General features: G+C 44.6%; 1 protein-coding gene across 1 annotated transcript in view; it reads right to left on the bottom strand.

Annotated features, from left to right (window-relative positions):
• Sf3b3 (splicing factor 3b subunit 3) overlaps window positions 1-15,029 on the bottom strand; it is a 78,799-nt gene extending 63,770 nt beyond the window's left edge. The window contains exons 1-6 of the mRNA XM_055061847.1: window positions 14,922-15,029; window positions 14,191-14,525; window positions 13,961-14,037; window positions 10,106-10,372; window positions 7,245-7,386; window positions 6,774-6,886 (exon numbers count right to left, since the gene is read on the bottom strand). Of these exons, the coding sequence (XP_054917822.1) occupies window positions 6,774-6,886; window positions 7,245-7,386; window positions 10,106-10,372; window positions 13,961-14,037; window positions 14,191-14,416 (825 nt within the window). The 5' untranslated portion in view covers window positions 14,417-14,525; window positions 14,922-15,029. The remainder of the gene's footprint in view (window positions 1-6,773; window positions 6,887-7,244; window positions 7,387-10,105; window positions 10,373-13,960; window positions 14,038-14,190; window positions 14,526-14,921) is intronic.
• Window positions 15,030-15,422: the final 393 nt, after the last annotated feature.

Here is a 15,422-nt window from a genome sequence, read left to right as displayed (position 1 = left end):
AATTAACGAGAGTTTGATTGCATTAACTAATGCATACACCTGTCAGGACCGCTTTTACTGTAGCATGTTTTGGCAGCAATTTCAAGGTTTTCATGGGATTACGAAAAAAAATTGAAGTGTCCTAATTTTTTTTTATAGTTCCAGTAATTGTACATGCTACTTGCATAAATATTGGCACATTGTGGCATACAAGGAGCTAATTAAGGTACAGCACGATGATTTTTGTGAAAATTAAGTAAACAAGAGTGCTCACAAAGATCACTATATTTTGCCGTTGTGCAGGAAATAACTCAAGAACTAATGACACATTAGAAAGCTCCTTGAAAAAATCTCCAACTGGCTGAATTTTCAAACATCTAGTACAAATAATTTTTAAAAAATGTTTTTTCGAGGAACGTCTCCTCTTGAAAACTTTACTGTCTCGATTGCCTTATACTGTATTTTCACATGTATAACCTGCACCAAAATTTTAAAAAAAGATGAACAGTAAAGAGGGGGTGCGAATCATATGCAAATTTCGCCTTAAGGCGCAACTTCATGGCAGCGCACCCCGCTGCTATGAAGCCACAACTCAAGGCAAGGTTCTTCGCCATTCAAAGTTTCGTTATTTTCTAAGGAACCCCCCTCCTCTCCACCCCTGTATGCTGAAGCTCTCTTCTCCCCCTCTTTCATGGATGTCCATTCTCCTCCGCTTTGCAGGTCGTCATTTTGCATTTAGTAGTTAGCGCAGCGCCGGCCAACTCATACGTCACCCATTCCCGCGGCGTTCCCTCAGCCTGCGTGAAGTGCTTCGCAATACAGCGGTGAGCCAAATCATCGTTGGGATGCTCAGCTCGGTCGCGTTTGCTCCATCGCCGTTGAAGAAGCGAGAGCTTCTCCGACCGTGCTATCCTCCGCTATCGTGCGAGTGACAGCTGTGACGTGATCCGATTCACGTCAGATATCATGTGACTGATTCGTCTGCGATAACATCCAGCGTGTGAATCCAGCTTTGTCAGCATCGTCGAAGAATGGGGGAACAAAGTCGCTAGCCGAAGGTACGACGCGGACGAATCATACATATGCGAATGGAGACTGTTTTGGAAAGATTTGAGCAGTGTTGTATGCAGTTACTTTCGCGGATTTTACACAGGGATTTTTTTTTTTTCTTTCCTGGCTGTTGTAATTGGGGGTGCAGATTATACGCGCAAAAGTACGGTATGTACTGCAGTATATCCCCATTGGTGTGCACAACTTTAAACATACAAAGAAAACTACAGCTCCACAGCCAATATTGAGCCATCAATAAACAAACAAAACATTACCCATCTCTGTCCTTTTGGCTGCACCACAGAAATGTATAACAATTTGGATATTGACAGTGCCATAAAGCTCCACATTTCATCTTGTTCATTTCATGGTGCTCACTGCTGCTCCTTTCCAAGTTTTTATGCGAATGGAAGTTTTTTTTTTTCTCTTGTCTTTTCATCTCCGGTTATATATTAAACCTGTAGTAGTATTTCAAGCCTTTTGTTAAACTAACATCCCTAACCATCATCAAAATTTTCTCATCAGCGTGCATATATTTTCACTACTGGTAGATATTATGGTTTCCTTGCGATACATTCTTGAAGTACGCAAACTACGCTATGCTGTGTGAATAAAGTATGATGGCAGTGTGTGCTCAAGAGACTATTGCCCTAGGCTAGCGGTTTGACATAAGTCAAACATTAAAATGAACAAATCCAAACATGATACTGGCTAAATGATAGAGTGCATTGCCTACGAGGTGTGACATAAACGCAACGAGACTAAGTGTGTAGCTTGAAAAAAGAGTGGAGTTGGCAACAATTGTTTTGCTGACGTATTCCCACACACCTCCTCTATTCATGCGTCCAGTTTCGACGGAACCGATCACGCCAGTTGGGAGTGCTGAGTCATTGAGTGAACATGTGCAACTGCATTCTGCCGGAAAAGTGTCTGATGTAAAAACCGAACAGCGAATCAACATCAAGTTTCTTGTGAAACTTAAGGAATCAGCCACGAAAACATTTCAAATAATAACCGAGGCTTATGGAGATGTAACTTTGTCTCGTGCACGTGTGTTTGAATGGCATAAGCTGTTTTCAGGCGGAAGGGACAGTGTGGAAGATGATGAACGTGCTGGGCGCCCAAGGTCAGCGATTACAGACCAAAACATTGCCAAAGTTTGTGATGTGATCAGTGGTGACCGAAGATTAAATGTTCGTGCAGTGGCGGAGTTGGTTCACTTGGATAGGGAAGCTGTTCGACGCATTTTAACAGGCGAATTACACATGAGGAAGATTTGTGCGAAGGTTGTTCCAAAAGTTCTGTCCATTGACCTAAAACAGTGCCGTAAAGACGTCTGTGTGGACATGTTAGAACGCATTACAAACGAGCCAAATTTGTTGGAATCTGTTGTAACATGTGATGAGACATGTATTTTTACCTATGACCCAGAAAGTAAGCGCCAGTCAATGCAGTGGATGTCTCCAGGATCCCCAAGACCCAAAAGAGCACGCATGTCAAAATCAAAATTCAAGGCAATGTTAATTGTCTTCTTCGACATTAATGGAATTGTAATGATTGAGTGGGTTCCCAGTGGTCAGACTGTTAATCAACACTACTACATTGAAGTACTAAAAAGACTTCGTAAAAAAATTTGTAAAGGAAGCTCACAGCTGTGGAGTGATGGATGGCTGTTGCACCAGGACAATGCACCCGCTCACGCGGCCCTATCTGTCAAGCAGTTTTTGACCAGCAAAAACATTACTGTGATGGGGCATCCTCCTTATTCACCTGATTTGGCTCCATGCGACTTTGTTTTACTTCCTAAAGTTAAATCTTGCTTAAAGGGAACCCATTTTACCTCAGTTGAAGAGCTTCCGGCAAAAACGGAGAATCTCCTGAAGGGCCTTCCAAAAACCTCGTTCCAGAACTGTTACCAGCAATGGCAGCACCGAATGCAGAAGTGTGTGAATGCTGAAGGGGACTACGTTGAAGGTGATAATGTCACAGAGAACTGATTCAGTAATTACAATAAGTTATTGGACCAGTCTCGTTTTTTTTTTGTGTCACACCTCGTAAATCGTGACAGCAAATGCGTAGGCTGCCAAAGGTGAGACATGCTCATTTAACAACAGGAAGCGACTTTGCAGAAGTGAAGAGATTAAATTTAATTACGGGGTTTTACGTGCCAAAACCACCATCTGATTATGAGGCACGCCGTAGTGGGGGACTCCGGAAATTTGGCCCACCTGGGGTTCTTTAACGTGCACCTAAATCTAAGTATACGGGTGTTTTCGGATTTGCCGCCATGGCCGGGAGTCGATCCCGTGACCTCGTGCTTAGCAGCCCAACACCACAGCCACTAAGCAACCACAGAGGGTCGCCTTTGCAAAAGTGATCACCATGTGTTCACTCAGGAACTGGTTCCTTTGTTTAACCCTTTGACGGTCAATGACCTAAATATGCTTCGCAGCACCTCTCCCCACAGACCATAATGTATAACAACTGCCGAAAGTTCGGACACCTTGCAACCTCTCGTCTGATTTTTCGGACACTCCTTGAGCCAACTCGATCGAGAGCACTATGCACCGACTCTGACCGGTGCATGGTTCGACTTGCTGAACGCCATTTTTGTTTTGAACGGAGCCTCCTTGCTGCCCCACGAAGTGGCGCTACAGCAAATCCCCGCTCATCATCAACGTTTCTGCCTGGTTCGATAGAGTGGCTCTACAGCAGTTCCGGTTTCAGCTTAGTAAGCCATGTCAAGACAATCCAGCAGCTGATTTGTTTGTTCGCGCACGACGCTACGAGTAGGCCACGTTTTTTGTTTGTGCGACTGGTGTCAAGGTTCCGGTGATCCAACGCGCATACGGAAACATCGCGTCAAGTGTCTAATGGTGCCGACAGTACCCGCGCAGACTGCGCTGGGGAGTGCCAGCAAGCGGGTGCCGGGAGGCCTAAGATTTGGCACCTTCCGATGTGCTCCCTACTGACGCGGAAAATGTTCTGCCGAGACCTGCATAGTGGTTGCATCGCGATTCCGAACACCGTCTCACTTGACAGTTTCACAGGTGCTGACACTGCTGTACTGACATGCGCAGAACTCGACGACGGTGAGATCATTCATCAGGTTGCTGCTGCATCGCCGGACGATGACTCCGAGTCGGAAGATGACGCACCATGTGCTACGCTACCGTCGCATGCGGAGCGGGTACAAGCAGTGACTGTGCGTTCAGCCGCCTATAGTGACCGTACGACTCTCTCCGAGATTCAGGCTTACCTGATTGCACGTAAACGGAACAGCGTGCAACGGCGCATTCACGATTTCTTCAAGCCTACTGCCGAGCCTGAATAAGTGCGTGGAAATAAAGGATTTCATTTTTTTTTCTTAATCTGCTTTTTCGGACACCTGTTTATTCGGACATTTCCGCAGTCACCGTGAGGTCTGAATAAACGGTCGGCGGGTGTACATGAATCTGAGGAGCCTGTGCCTGAAGAAGGCAGTTTGCCTTCTGAAAACGCGGTATTGGCAGCGAGGAGTTACGGAGTCGCCATCTATCGGAAGCGCCTCGCTGGCGTAGTATGAGGGATCACGCGGCGCGCTCCTCATAGGTTTTGCTGTCAGCGCTCACTGAAAACACCGCGCGCGAGCTCTCCCGGACATTTCTGTAAGTACTTTCGAAACGAGAGAAGTTTTTTGCTCTCTAAATAGTAATCTTGGGCAAACTGAAAGCACAGAATCGTTTACAGACGCTATCGCTTTACCGAATACGTACAGTGAACGCCACTGCGCGCGGTCGCTGTGATGGAGTCTCCCGAACTGGCTTCTTGCGTGAAAGGTAGCCACACGCTGAGAGTAAACTATGTGAAATATGTTGTTAGAGTGGGCTGTCTGTATAACCGAATGGGGCATAACAGAATGAAGCCTCAATGCAGCGATCGCACGGGATCGCAGCGACCGACTGCGCGTCTGCGTGCATGTCCGCGCACTATGTTTTGCTTTCGCTGTGAGCGCGTTTTCGCACCGTGCCATGAACTTTAGGCCGCAGAATATGAGCATTTGACAGTATACAAGCAACCATTGTGGCGTGGGCGCTATAAAAAATAATTTCATTGTAGAGACTTCGACGCCTACGGGGACTGTGATGTACCGTCGCGACGATTTAATTTTTTTTTTCTTCTAAATTCTTGGACGTTTCCATATTATTTCTAGAGTCACGTCGCACTGTATGTTTATCTGTGTTCTCAGCGTGCGATTCCCACTGCTTCTTTCTTGTAATCCAGTGCATTAATTCATAACACGTACAAACATGACCATATGCCATGCCTTTTTTTAATGTGCGTCTTACCGCTCCCTTTCCATTCCAGTGAACTTGCCAGTATCTATAGCGTCGACAAGTTCATAGACCAAACCGTCATGACATTAGTCAGGCGAGCGTCTCAGCGCGCGTTTTCCGAACATCGCAGACCCGGCGCCGTAGCAGAAATCTTCCTCGCGTCTGTGCTTGCTGCATACCCGAGTTGTACCCGATGACTGTTTGCCGGGTTTATGTTTCGCGAGCCAAGCTTCACACAGCTTCTTGTCCTGCGGCTACATGTGAATAAGGCTGACACCGGGCTCCGTTGCGTACATCCGGCACTGCGGCACCGAGCAGTAGCCTACCATGTTGCGCCCTTTCAAAGGCAGCCACTACCTATTCTAGTGCTTTCAAGCGTTGTAAAGGAGACACTCGAAGCAGGAAAATCTCGCCACTAAATGAGGACCGCAGCGTACGAGGGAATTTAAACTCTCGTTTTCAGCTCGCTTCGGCGCTCTCGAAGTAGCCGACGCGGCCGATATGTCCACGTGATCCCTAATAGCACGTCATGCCGACAGTAGCACCAGCTTTTCCAGTGGTGGAGCTCGAGGCCAATAACATTTTGGAGAAAAAGACATGCCCTGTTTAGCTCCGATGACAAAAAATAAAACAGATGCTCCTCAGGGGAAACGTGGCTGGCTTCCCCAGAATCCTTGGTATGAAGTTTCAGTTCTTTTGCTTGAGGTCCAGAATGAGCTCCTTTCCTCTTTAGCGAGAGTTCATTGCCATTGGTGCTTTCTTTCCCAAAGCCTGCAGCAGAAGACGTGTAGAGGACTTTGGGGTCAGTGTAGCAACTGCCAGAGGAGGTCAACCCAGCTCACCTCTGCCTACCTTCCCCCTCCACGATGCTTTGCCTTGTTTCTCCTTTGCTACTTTGCTCAACCTCCCTTAGACTTTCTTCTAGGTTGCGTTGCTTTGCCGTGTGCTCAGCGCGCTTTTTCATGCTCACACTAGCTTGGAGCCTGCACCGATGACTTGTGAAGCGGCAGGTGCCTGCTTGAACTCCCTAGTGAACATTTTCCAGCAGCACAAAAGCACAGAAGGATCTTTAAGGTCATTAGGTGCGATGACATCGTTTGTGGCTGCTCGCCGATTTGCACAGAAGCGCCAAACATCCATCATGGACTGGATGAAACTAAGCAAGAGTATCACTTGAAGACAGTAGTCTATTTAAGTCCAGCTAAATAAGTGCTTTTTATGTCATATTCCCCCCAATGTAAGTCTACTTCATTTACCGTTTGCAAGCAAGATATTTGGATGCACCTGGTAATTCTTCCAATTATTTTTCTGATACGACAAACAAATTTTCATGGTCCTTTTGAGTTCGTCTTAAATGGTGCCTGCTGTATTTCCTGACTGCAGAATAGTCACACTGAAGAATGATGTGAAACAAATGTGATGACATACCCTTCTCCTGGGGATTGGGCAACGAATATCAGGTTGATCTCCAAAGTTCTTGTATGTGATGTAGTTTTCGGAACAGATCAGTACACCACTGGGCCCATCACTGCCTCCAGGAACTGCACACAAAAAATAGAAGAAAAAAAATAGAAAAGTAATGCTTTGGGTTGGTTGGCAAGGCATCTGGACAGCATTTCGTCTTCTCTATTACGTTCTGCATACTGTGCCGAACAATATGGCATCATACCAACCACCTTACAGGTTCGAAAGGCTGATTTTACTGTCATACAATGCATGCTTCATTATTTCGAAATATCCGTAGAGCCCACATTTATAAGGCTAGATCAGCATAGAATTTGGGACACAGGTTTCCACAGAATTTAGTGTGCACCATAGCTAGAAATGGACAAAAAAGAAAATGAAGTGTGCTCCAAGAGAAGAATAAGTGTAAATGAAAGAGTAGAAAACAAAAATCACCTGCTATGAGGAAGTTCCCGTGTTCTTCTAAAGGTTCACTGTATTTACGAACAACATGGTTCAAGCCCAAGTCCAGCTCATAGAATGTTAATGTCTGATGAGTGTTATTAGCTGCTTCCCCAGTTGGGTCAGAATCTGCTTCCTGCATAAAGTTTGAGCATAGCAAAGTGACAACACACCACACTACTGCAGAGAAAGCTATATTGGAGCAAACATTTCCATGATAAAAAGCATTCTACTCTATTAATTACAGCATGACACTGAAATCAAGAAACAAAAGCATTGCATCATCTGACAATGCTGCAATCCAGGCACAGTGAAAGCAGTGAGCATGCTTTGGCCTTTCCGAATGGAGAAAGTAGGAACAAAATCCATGTGCATTTATTGCCTGTTGTAACATTTAAACACACAACAGGTGATTCTAAGAATTCAGTAGACCTGTAGAGTGAAATACTTATAGAATAAGAGATATACAAATTTAAGAATAAAGTGACTGCAAACAATGTGTTCCTATTCATAATAAAGGTCAGAAAAAGAAAGTGGAAGCCTCCTATATTTTCTCAACTCACATGTGATGCCATAAATTAAGCCTCCTCTGCACATCAAACACCTCAGTTTCGTACTTTTCCTGGTTTCAATGACTGTTGGCGACTTTTTGGAATGCAGCCGGTGACATGATGTTATACACCAAGCAGTCTCTTGTCATTTAGCCAAGCACAGTGGAGGCAAAGACCAGACTCAAAGTAAAGGATGCTTTACTAGGAAAACTATGTGTGCAGTAGGTGGCCTGTGCTGGTATATCATCACAGACTGCTTTCAGCAAGGCCACTAGCAGTGAAAAACCTGCTCCTTTCACTAACATTATCTCTGGCAACGTTGAAGATATAGTGCTTCACTACAGCATCCCTACATCATGCAAGGGACCACAAAATGACCAAAGTGTTACGGGATTATGACATAATTGTAAAGATTGTGCTTTTTATTGACAGAATCAAGCATGATGTTACTAGTTCAACAAAATATCAGCACTGTGCTGATATTTCATGAAACTAGAAATAGCAACATTCTGCTGTGAAACTTTGGTACTAACCCTTCTTGGACCTCATGTGATCAAAAGGTGGAATACACTACTGCTGCTATTAAGTGCATTGTGGTCCATTTTAAAAAATCGTTTTATTAAAAATTGTGCCAATTTTATTGTGTATACAGATGAAAGTTTACGTTGAGAAAAAGGTGTCATCATTTTACTAACGAAGTGGGCCAGCGGAACAGGGGTGCCACTGACTGTATTGCAGAGCACGTAGGTAATTTAGTATGTGTGCCATTTCCGAGTCTCCCTGAGAGTTACAATACCTCCATTGTGTTGAGTGACGAGATGTTTTCCAAAAGTGCCAATCCTCTCAAGTCTAAAGCACATATATGGCTTTGACAAGCACACCAACTTCAGTCAGGCAGAAAAGTTTTTCTTCCATGCAAAGACTTGGCTAGCATGTTAAAATGACCCCAGCATAAGAGGCTGGTTGACAAAATAGAAAAAAAAAATGAGAGAGAGAGAAAAACTTGCACACTTTGGTACAGAAGTAACTTAAAGGGTAAAGTAACCAGGCCACAGAGCAAATTTCAGTGATATGCTGGAACTTGTTACGTGCCCTCTAGGGAGTGTTCTGCCACAAGAATTTTTCAAAGTAGTTCGTTAATAGCCGAGATAGAAATATTTCAGTGCCACAAACCCATAATTTCAGGAGGCGAGTGCCACTGCCAAGAGAAACACGTTCTCCACTTGCCCTGTCTAGCCTCCGCAAGTGAAATTCCTGCCCTGCATTCTCCCATACTTGAGGTTGAAGATCGCGTGACATGTCATGTCACGAGCCCCGTCTTGACGGGGCTCGTGACATGACGCCCCGCCTTGACTAGAATAAGCTAAGACTGTCATATACAGTTTTACTGGCTACTGCTACAGGCTGCTAGGGAATTAACATTTTCTGAGATCCTGTGTTCTGTAAACTTTTGTGGCCGGGTGCACGTTGGTGCACTTGTGCGATATGTGCCGACTCTACGGCTGCGAGTGCGGCACCAGGGAGAAGAAGGGCAAATGGCATTCGGTTTCAAATTTCAGCTCTTTCTGCGGCGTGTAGCGATGTAATACTTAGCAGACACAATCGTAAGCGCACATTGTATGCACAGCGCTTGTCAGCTCCAAATGACCAGACCTGGTGAGGGGCCCTTTAAAAGCCCAATAACAAGGAACAAGATTCCGATAAATTTTCGGCGGCAGCATCAGCTGGCTTTCGTGACTTGCTAGTCAATTCAGGAGTCAGCACTGTGACCTGGCATGGGCAGAATTAGGTATCACCCCAGTGTTGAAACATTTTTGACACCGGCCAGCTCCAATGCCAAAAATCAGACAAACTTGTTCCGTGTGGTTGGGGCTTAAGAATTGAGACAGTGCAAGCCACAGTGACAACTGCCCTGATAAATTCATTCATTTAATTTAACATTGCTAGCATGCACCCACTTGTGCACTTACCAGTGCTCCCAGCATTAGTCTACCTAAACATGAAAATGCCCCAAAGACATACGTTTAGTTAAAAACCATTTCCAACAATTTCCACGCAACAGCTACATGATTGGGCACCATGAACAGTAAGCTTTTAGTTGCATTAGAAATAAATGGAGACCTTAAAATTTGTTGTCAGTGTCTCAGCTTACACTAGGAAGACATGGTTGAACAGTGCAAGACACAAGGTGACATGTGCCCTCTTCAGCTATTCAGTCATGCCACATCACCTAGTGGCCCAACAACCTACTTGTACTGTGAACAAAGTGAATGATATAACTGCCGAAGCAAAAAGAGAACTAACCTCATAGTCCATTTCAAGGCAGGCAAACACTGGATTCTCAAATCCAACATCAACACCAACACAATGATACACAAGAGTGCTGGATTTGTGTGCTTCCAGCGGTGAGGAAATGGTCAACCGTGCAGCTGCATCTCGGTTCAAGATGTACACGAGCTTCTGCTTTTCAACAGCTGCCACCATAAGAGCTCTACCCTTGGGGTCCATGGCAAGATGTTGGCCAGGCACAATACGTCGACAGCCACTCTTCCCAAATGTCTCTTGATGTACCTAGAGAATTCAGTGTTGTCTCAAAGGAGTAAATACTTTTGGAGCAATGAAGACATTTTACATGCCCGAACAGATAAGCTACAATTTACAAAATTTGCTCCAATTAACTGCAAGCTATGCGAAGCACAAGTGAAGATCTTTGTTCTGCAAACAAGGTGACCATATTTATCTAAAAGGACAATAGTAGAATCCAGTTAAAACTTGTAGCAATAAAGGTCTAATGTTAGAAACTGTGCTGGCACATTGGCTATAATGTGCTGCCGAGCAAGAGGTTTCAGGTTTCATTCCTGGCACTGGTAACTACATTTCAATAGAGATGAAATGGAAAATCTAGTTTAATTAGATTTAGGCTCACGCTAAAGAGCCCTAGATGGTTAAATTTAATCCATAGCCCTCCAATACAACATCCCACCTAACCCACTATAAAGCTTTGGAATTTTCAACCCTACAATTTAATTTTACTATTAAGGATGTAATGCTGCCTAGTACAAACTTTATTCTAATAGTTACTGTGCCCTTCAGGACTTCAGAGGGCTGCACAGGAGCAGTGTTCCTAGGTGACATGAGCATCATAATGAACTCTGGCACCATGTTGCAGTTTTATGCCAATTCACAATGATTAACTGCATATTGCTTTGGTGTAAGAACTCTAATAAGGAAGGTAATGAAAATACTGCTCAAACTGGCTTCCCAATTCTGAAGGCCGTTACAAACCGTTTTAATAGGCCAAGGAGGTCACCATGCAAAGGAAAGAAGATTGGTTTCGGTGAGATGGGTTTCACAAAGCTCAGTGAATTATTCTGCTGGCTTATGAGAGATTCTGCTTTTAACACTATTCAAGACATGACTGCTTATGCTTATAGCACCAAGGAGGTCACCATTTGAAGGAGAGCAGAATGGTTCTGGTGGAATGGGTTTCTACAAAACTCAGTGACATATTCTGCTGGCTTAAACGAGTGATTCTGCTTTTTAACGCTACTTAATACATGACTGCTTATGAATTTAATATGAATTCAGTTAGTTGTCACTGCATGGGTTGAATTTTCCCCAAGTGATGGGCGAAGTCACAAGCAGAGAATGTTGACAAGGCAAAGTGATTGCTTTCCCTATTTTTGCAATAGCAAAATCTGTACGTGACAAATCCAACATCCGCTGTAACTATTGCAAGAATATTGTTGCATCCAATTTGCAATATACTCATGCAAACTCTGCGCTCGCTACTCTCCTGTCGAGAATGCTGTGTCAAGCTGATAGCGTGCAAGCCGTTCGTCACTAGGGAGTACCGGACTCGCAGCGTTAAAGAAAGGAAATGCGGGCAAGACAGATGACGATTATTGTTTGGGGACAAAATAAAACCCAAAGGGCATAAACTTCTTTAAGTGTTTGGGTCGTATCTTGCCACACGACAATAATGGTCATCTGTCTTGTCCACATTTCCTTTAACACTGCAAGTCTGGTACTTCCAAGTCGCGAACGGCATGCGCATTATCAGCATGGCAGAGCATTCTCAGCAAGAAAGTAGCAAGCACAGCGTTTTCAAGAAAGGAAATGCAAGCAAGGCAGATGACAATTATCGTTGTGTGGCAAATATACACCCCGAAGGGTGTACATTTGTCTAAGAGTGTAGACGGCTACACTCTTAAACAAATGTACACCCTTTGGGTTACTCAGAACGCTCTCACACTAATGGTATACCACAATGCAACACCTTGCTTTGACGGGGGGCCATGCGCTCGCACTGTCGCGTTTCAGTCCGTGAGCACTGTACATTTCATTTTCTTTACATGTGTGACGACACTGCAGCCAGAGATCTTGCATCGGTCTTTCTCCGCTAACCATGCTTTCAAACGAACGCTAGTCGCATGCCAACTTTCTTCTTCCTCATCCTGTATTCCTGCTCTAAACCAACAAATGACATTTGCTACCAGTCATTCAGTGTTGGCCGAAGACATCTGGCCATGAAATTCCCACTCAATACCGAAACTCAGCAAGATATTTTTTCTGATATGATGCCTGTAGGAAGGGCTAACAACACATTATGCACACCATTTTGCCAATGGCGAAACGGCCATCCGCTAGCTTTAATGCATGCTTCTCTGGCCTATCCACTGGTTAAATCATTACTTTTTTAATTCAAAGGATTTGCCACAACGTATATGTAGTAAAAAGGTTTTATGGGCATCAAATATGTGCAGTTAAGCAAATTAGTACACTTTTAGTTCATGTCACATCAAGAAACTCATGCCATGTGCAAGGTAACTTTGGGTCTGTTCGATTCCCCTACACCACTGTGAACCAGTTCACGGCGGTTCACGAGAAGTTCAGAAACTGTGCAGCTCAATTCCGGAGGTGCAGGCCCAGCGAAACACTCGAAACGAATGCAAAGGTGCAGACACGGTGTAGGCATTATGTTATGTCAGACTAATGTGCACGGAGTGTGTAAGTATGAGAGGTCCTGAACTGCAGGTATGATAGGTTTCTGGGGCGTAAATACGCACCACAGTTGCGTAGACACATCAGATGTGCGTAAGCGGGGTTTTAACGGTGCTCGTGCCCGTGTGCTGCACCACTGCTTCACACCTGTATGCCTGCACTAAGTCAGCACCGACAGTGGAGCGGGTGCAGCAAAATCATGAACCAGCCTTGCACCTTTCCTGCACCTCTTGAAACGAATGTCGTGGTTATGCGGGCGCCATTGCAGCACCGCTGAAACAAATGGCAGGGTGCAGCACCTCGTGAACTGGTTCAAGTGGTGCAGGCGAATTGAACGTACCCTTGGTGTCCAGATGTGGCAAGTCTCTCTCATTGCACACCCCCATCAAGGTCATTATTGTCATAAGTCACAACCAAAAATTTCCACCGTACTGGCCCTTTCTACACTGCACAAGCACCCAGATGCATGGCATGAAGTACACTGCTTAAGAACAGAGACATGATCACACAAAGCTTGTCATCAGCTGTGGCCGTCACTGCAAGCCTGCATGCACTGAGACCTCAGAGCACACGGACTTCACACACGGTTGGTACCAACGCTCCTAGCACATGACATAGCAGGTGACATGAAATACGGATGACCCTCCATTTCGGCCCAGCTTCTAAATGCACCTATTTTAACAATTAATTTATGAGATATGTATAGAAGCCACATTCATAATCACATCACCTTTGATATAGGTTATATATTTAATGAAATTACGATTTGTCAGGCGTTACATCCAGACCGAGACGTTACGACTGCCGTATTTCCGTTCAGATGAAACGGCAACGCTGTGCGTGACGTTTCATTTGGACGTAACCGAAACGTCCGTTTAGCGGATCGCATCGAGTTCTGTATTGAAGTGGCGCATATTACAGCGTTAGGAGGCGAACCTGACACTCGAAGCTCCTACACTCGAAGCTCCTACTAATGACGAACTGGAGGTTCGAGTCCTCTGCGCAGCGGATATAAAGTACCTTTGTACTAACCGCAGTGGCTAATCAAGTTGATTTCATTGAGGCGGGACGCAACCCATTGCATTAACATCTCGTACAGACGGCACACTAGAAATTTAAGCATGTCGGCTTCATTAAACGATCAGGTACGCTCACCTTTTCGAAACAGCTCTTTTGGGGATTGTACTCCAGGATAACAATCCTCCCCGAGTCAGATCCAACCACCAGGTAATCTTGTCAACGCACGAGTGGAACGAAACGAACAATACACCAAAAGGCAAACGTTAACATACACTGCCACATCGAGAACAGATGTATGACGGGAGCAAAGACACGTTAAAAGAAAGCAACAGAAGGTGCGAAAGTTAACAATAATACGTGTGTACCTTTCGATCCACCGGTGAGGCGAAAGCTCATCATAGAGCGTATGACCCCGAACACTTCACATGCGTAGAGAGTGTAAACTTTGCCGGTGTTTGGATCAGGTCGAAGAAGTTCCAGAATTTTGCCTCTGGACACAGCAACCTCCTGTAGCTTTGTGCCCGAAAAGTTTCCGTGAACGGCATGTGTGATGCCGGTGGCACGTTGCAGTGTGAAATTGTACAGGTACATTCTGCAGACCGACGTTCACACAACGAAGTTCCCTGCAGCAAGTATGTATCCGTCGAAGTGCAACACGGGTTCAATGCATCGCTGACACAATCTTCCTTTTTCTTTCTCTCTGAAAATAGAGGAGAAAAAAGAGGTTTAACTGAGGGGCCCGATTTTTATTAGACATATCGCAAGAAGCCAACATACACTGACACCAAGGACAACATAGGGGAAAGCACAAGTCATTTTCCCTATGTTATCCTTGGTGTCAGTGCATGTTGGCTTCATGTGATATGAAAATAGAGTCATTCATGAACGATCGAACCCCATTAGTTATTACCATGGTCTATCACGCGACAAAGGAAAGTGGCAGAAGCAGCCCAGGGTTCAACCACCCAAGATTCCCTAGTGTAAACAATACCGGCACCTAACAATACGAATAATTAAAGAAAACTAAACAAATACTAAACGTGCTTAACTTGTGACTACGAACAGATGCAAGAGCCATTAATACAACATTACTCACAAGATAAGCTGTGCCTTCGATCGATGCGGATTTAATCCAAAAACACCGCAACAACCTTAGCATCCATTTTGGGCGGCGACAGTAGCCATTTCAGAACAACCGCACGCGCCGGCGCTAGGGTTGCCAGGTGCGCCAAATTTCGGAACAATAATAGCCCAAAAGTAGCCAAACGCGATCCATATAGATATAGCACAAAATAGCCAATGATAAAAAAGATCAGAAAACATATTTCACAGACATTTCCTGAGGCACACAACAAAAAAATCTAAAACCATTTTTATTTATTATACATTTTACTCGGCGGTAGTATCAACTGTTGAATGGCAACTATAGAATAAAAAACACTTTCATGGACGACACGATAGGAGACGTACTTTCGCTTTCAGAGCAAATCCTATCGATTATTTATTTAACAAGAGGTAGGACAACACATTTGCAAAAGTGAAAACGCAGGAAAAGAAACGAAGAATGAAAGTCCCTCTCGGCACCGACGCAATGCTT

This window comes from Dermacentor andersoni, chromosome 1 (genome assembly GCF_023375885.2).
Source record: "Dermacentor andersoni chromosome 1, qqDerAnde1_hic_scaffold, whole genome shotgun sequence".
Taxonomy (NCBI): Eukaryota; Metazoa; Arthropoda; class Arachnida; order Ixodida; family Ixodidae; genus Dermacentor; species Dermacentor andersoni.
This window is presented reverse-complemented; position numbering and strand designations above follow the sequence as displayed.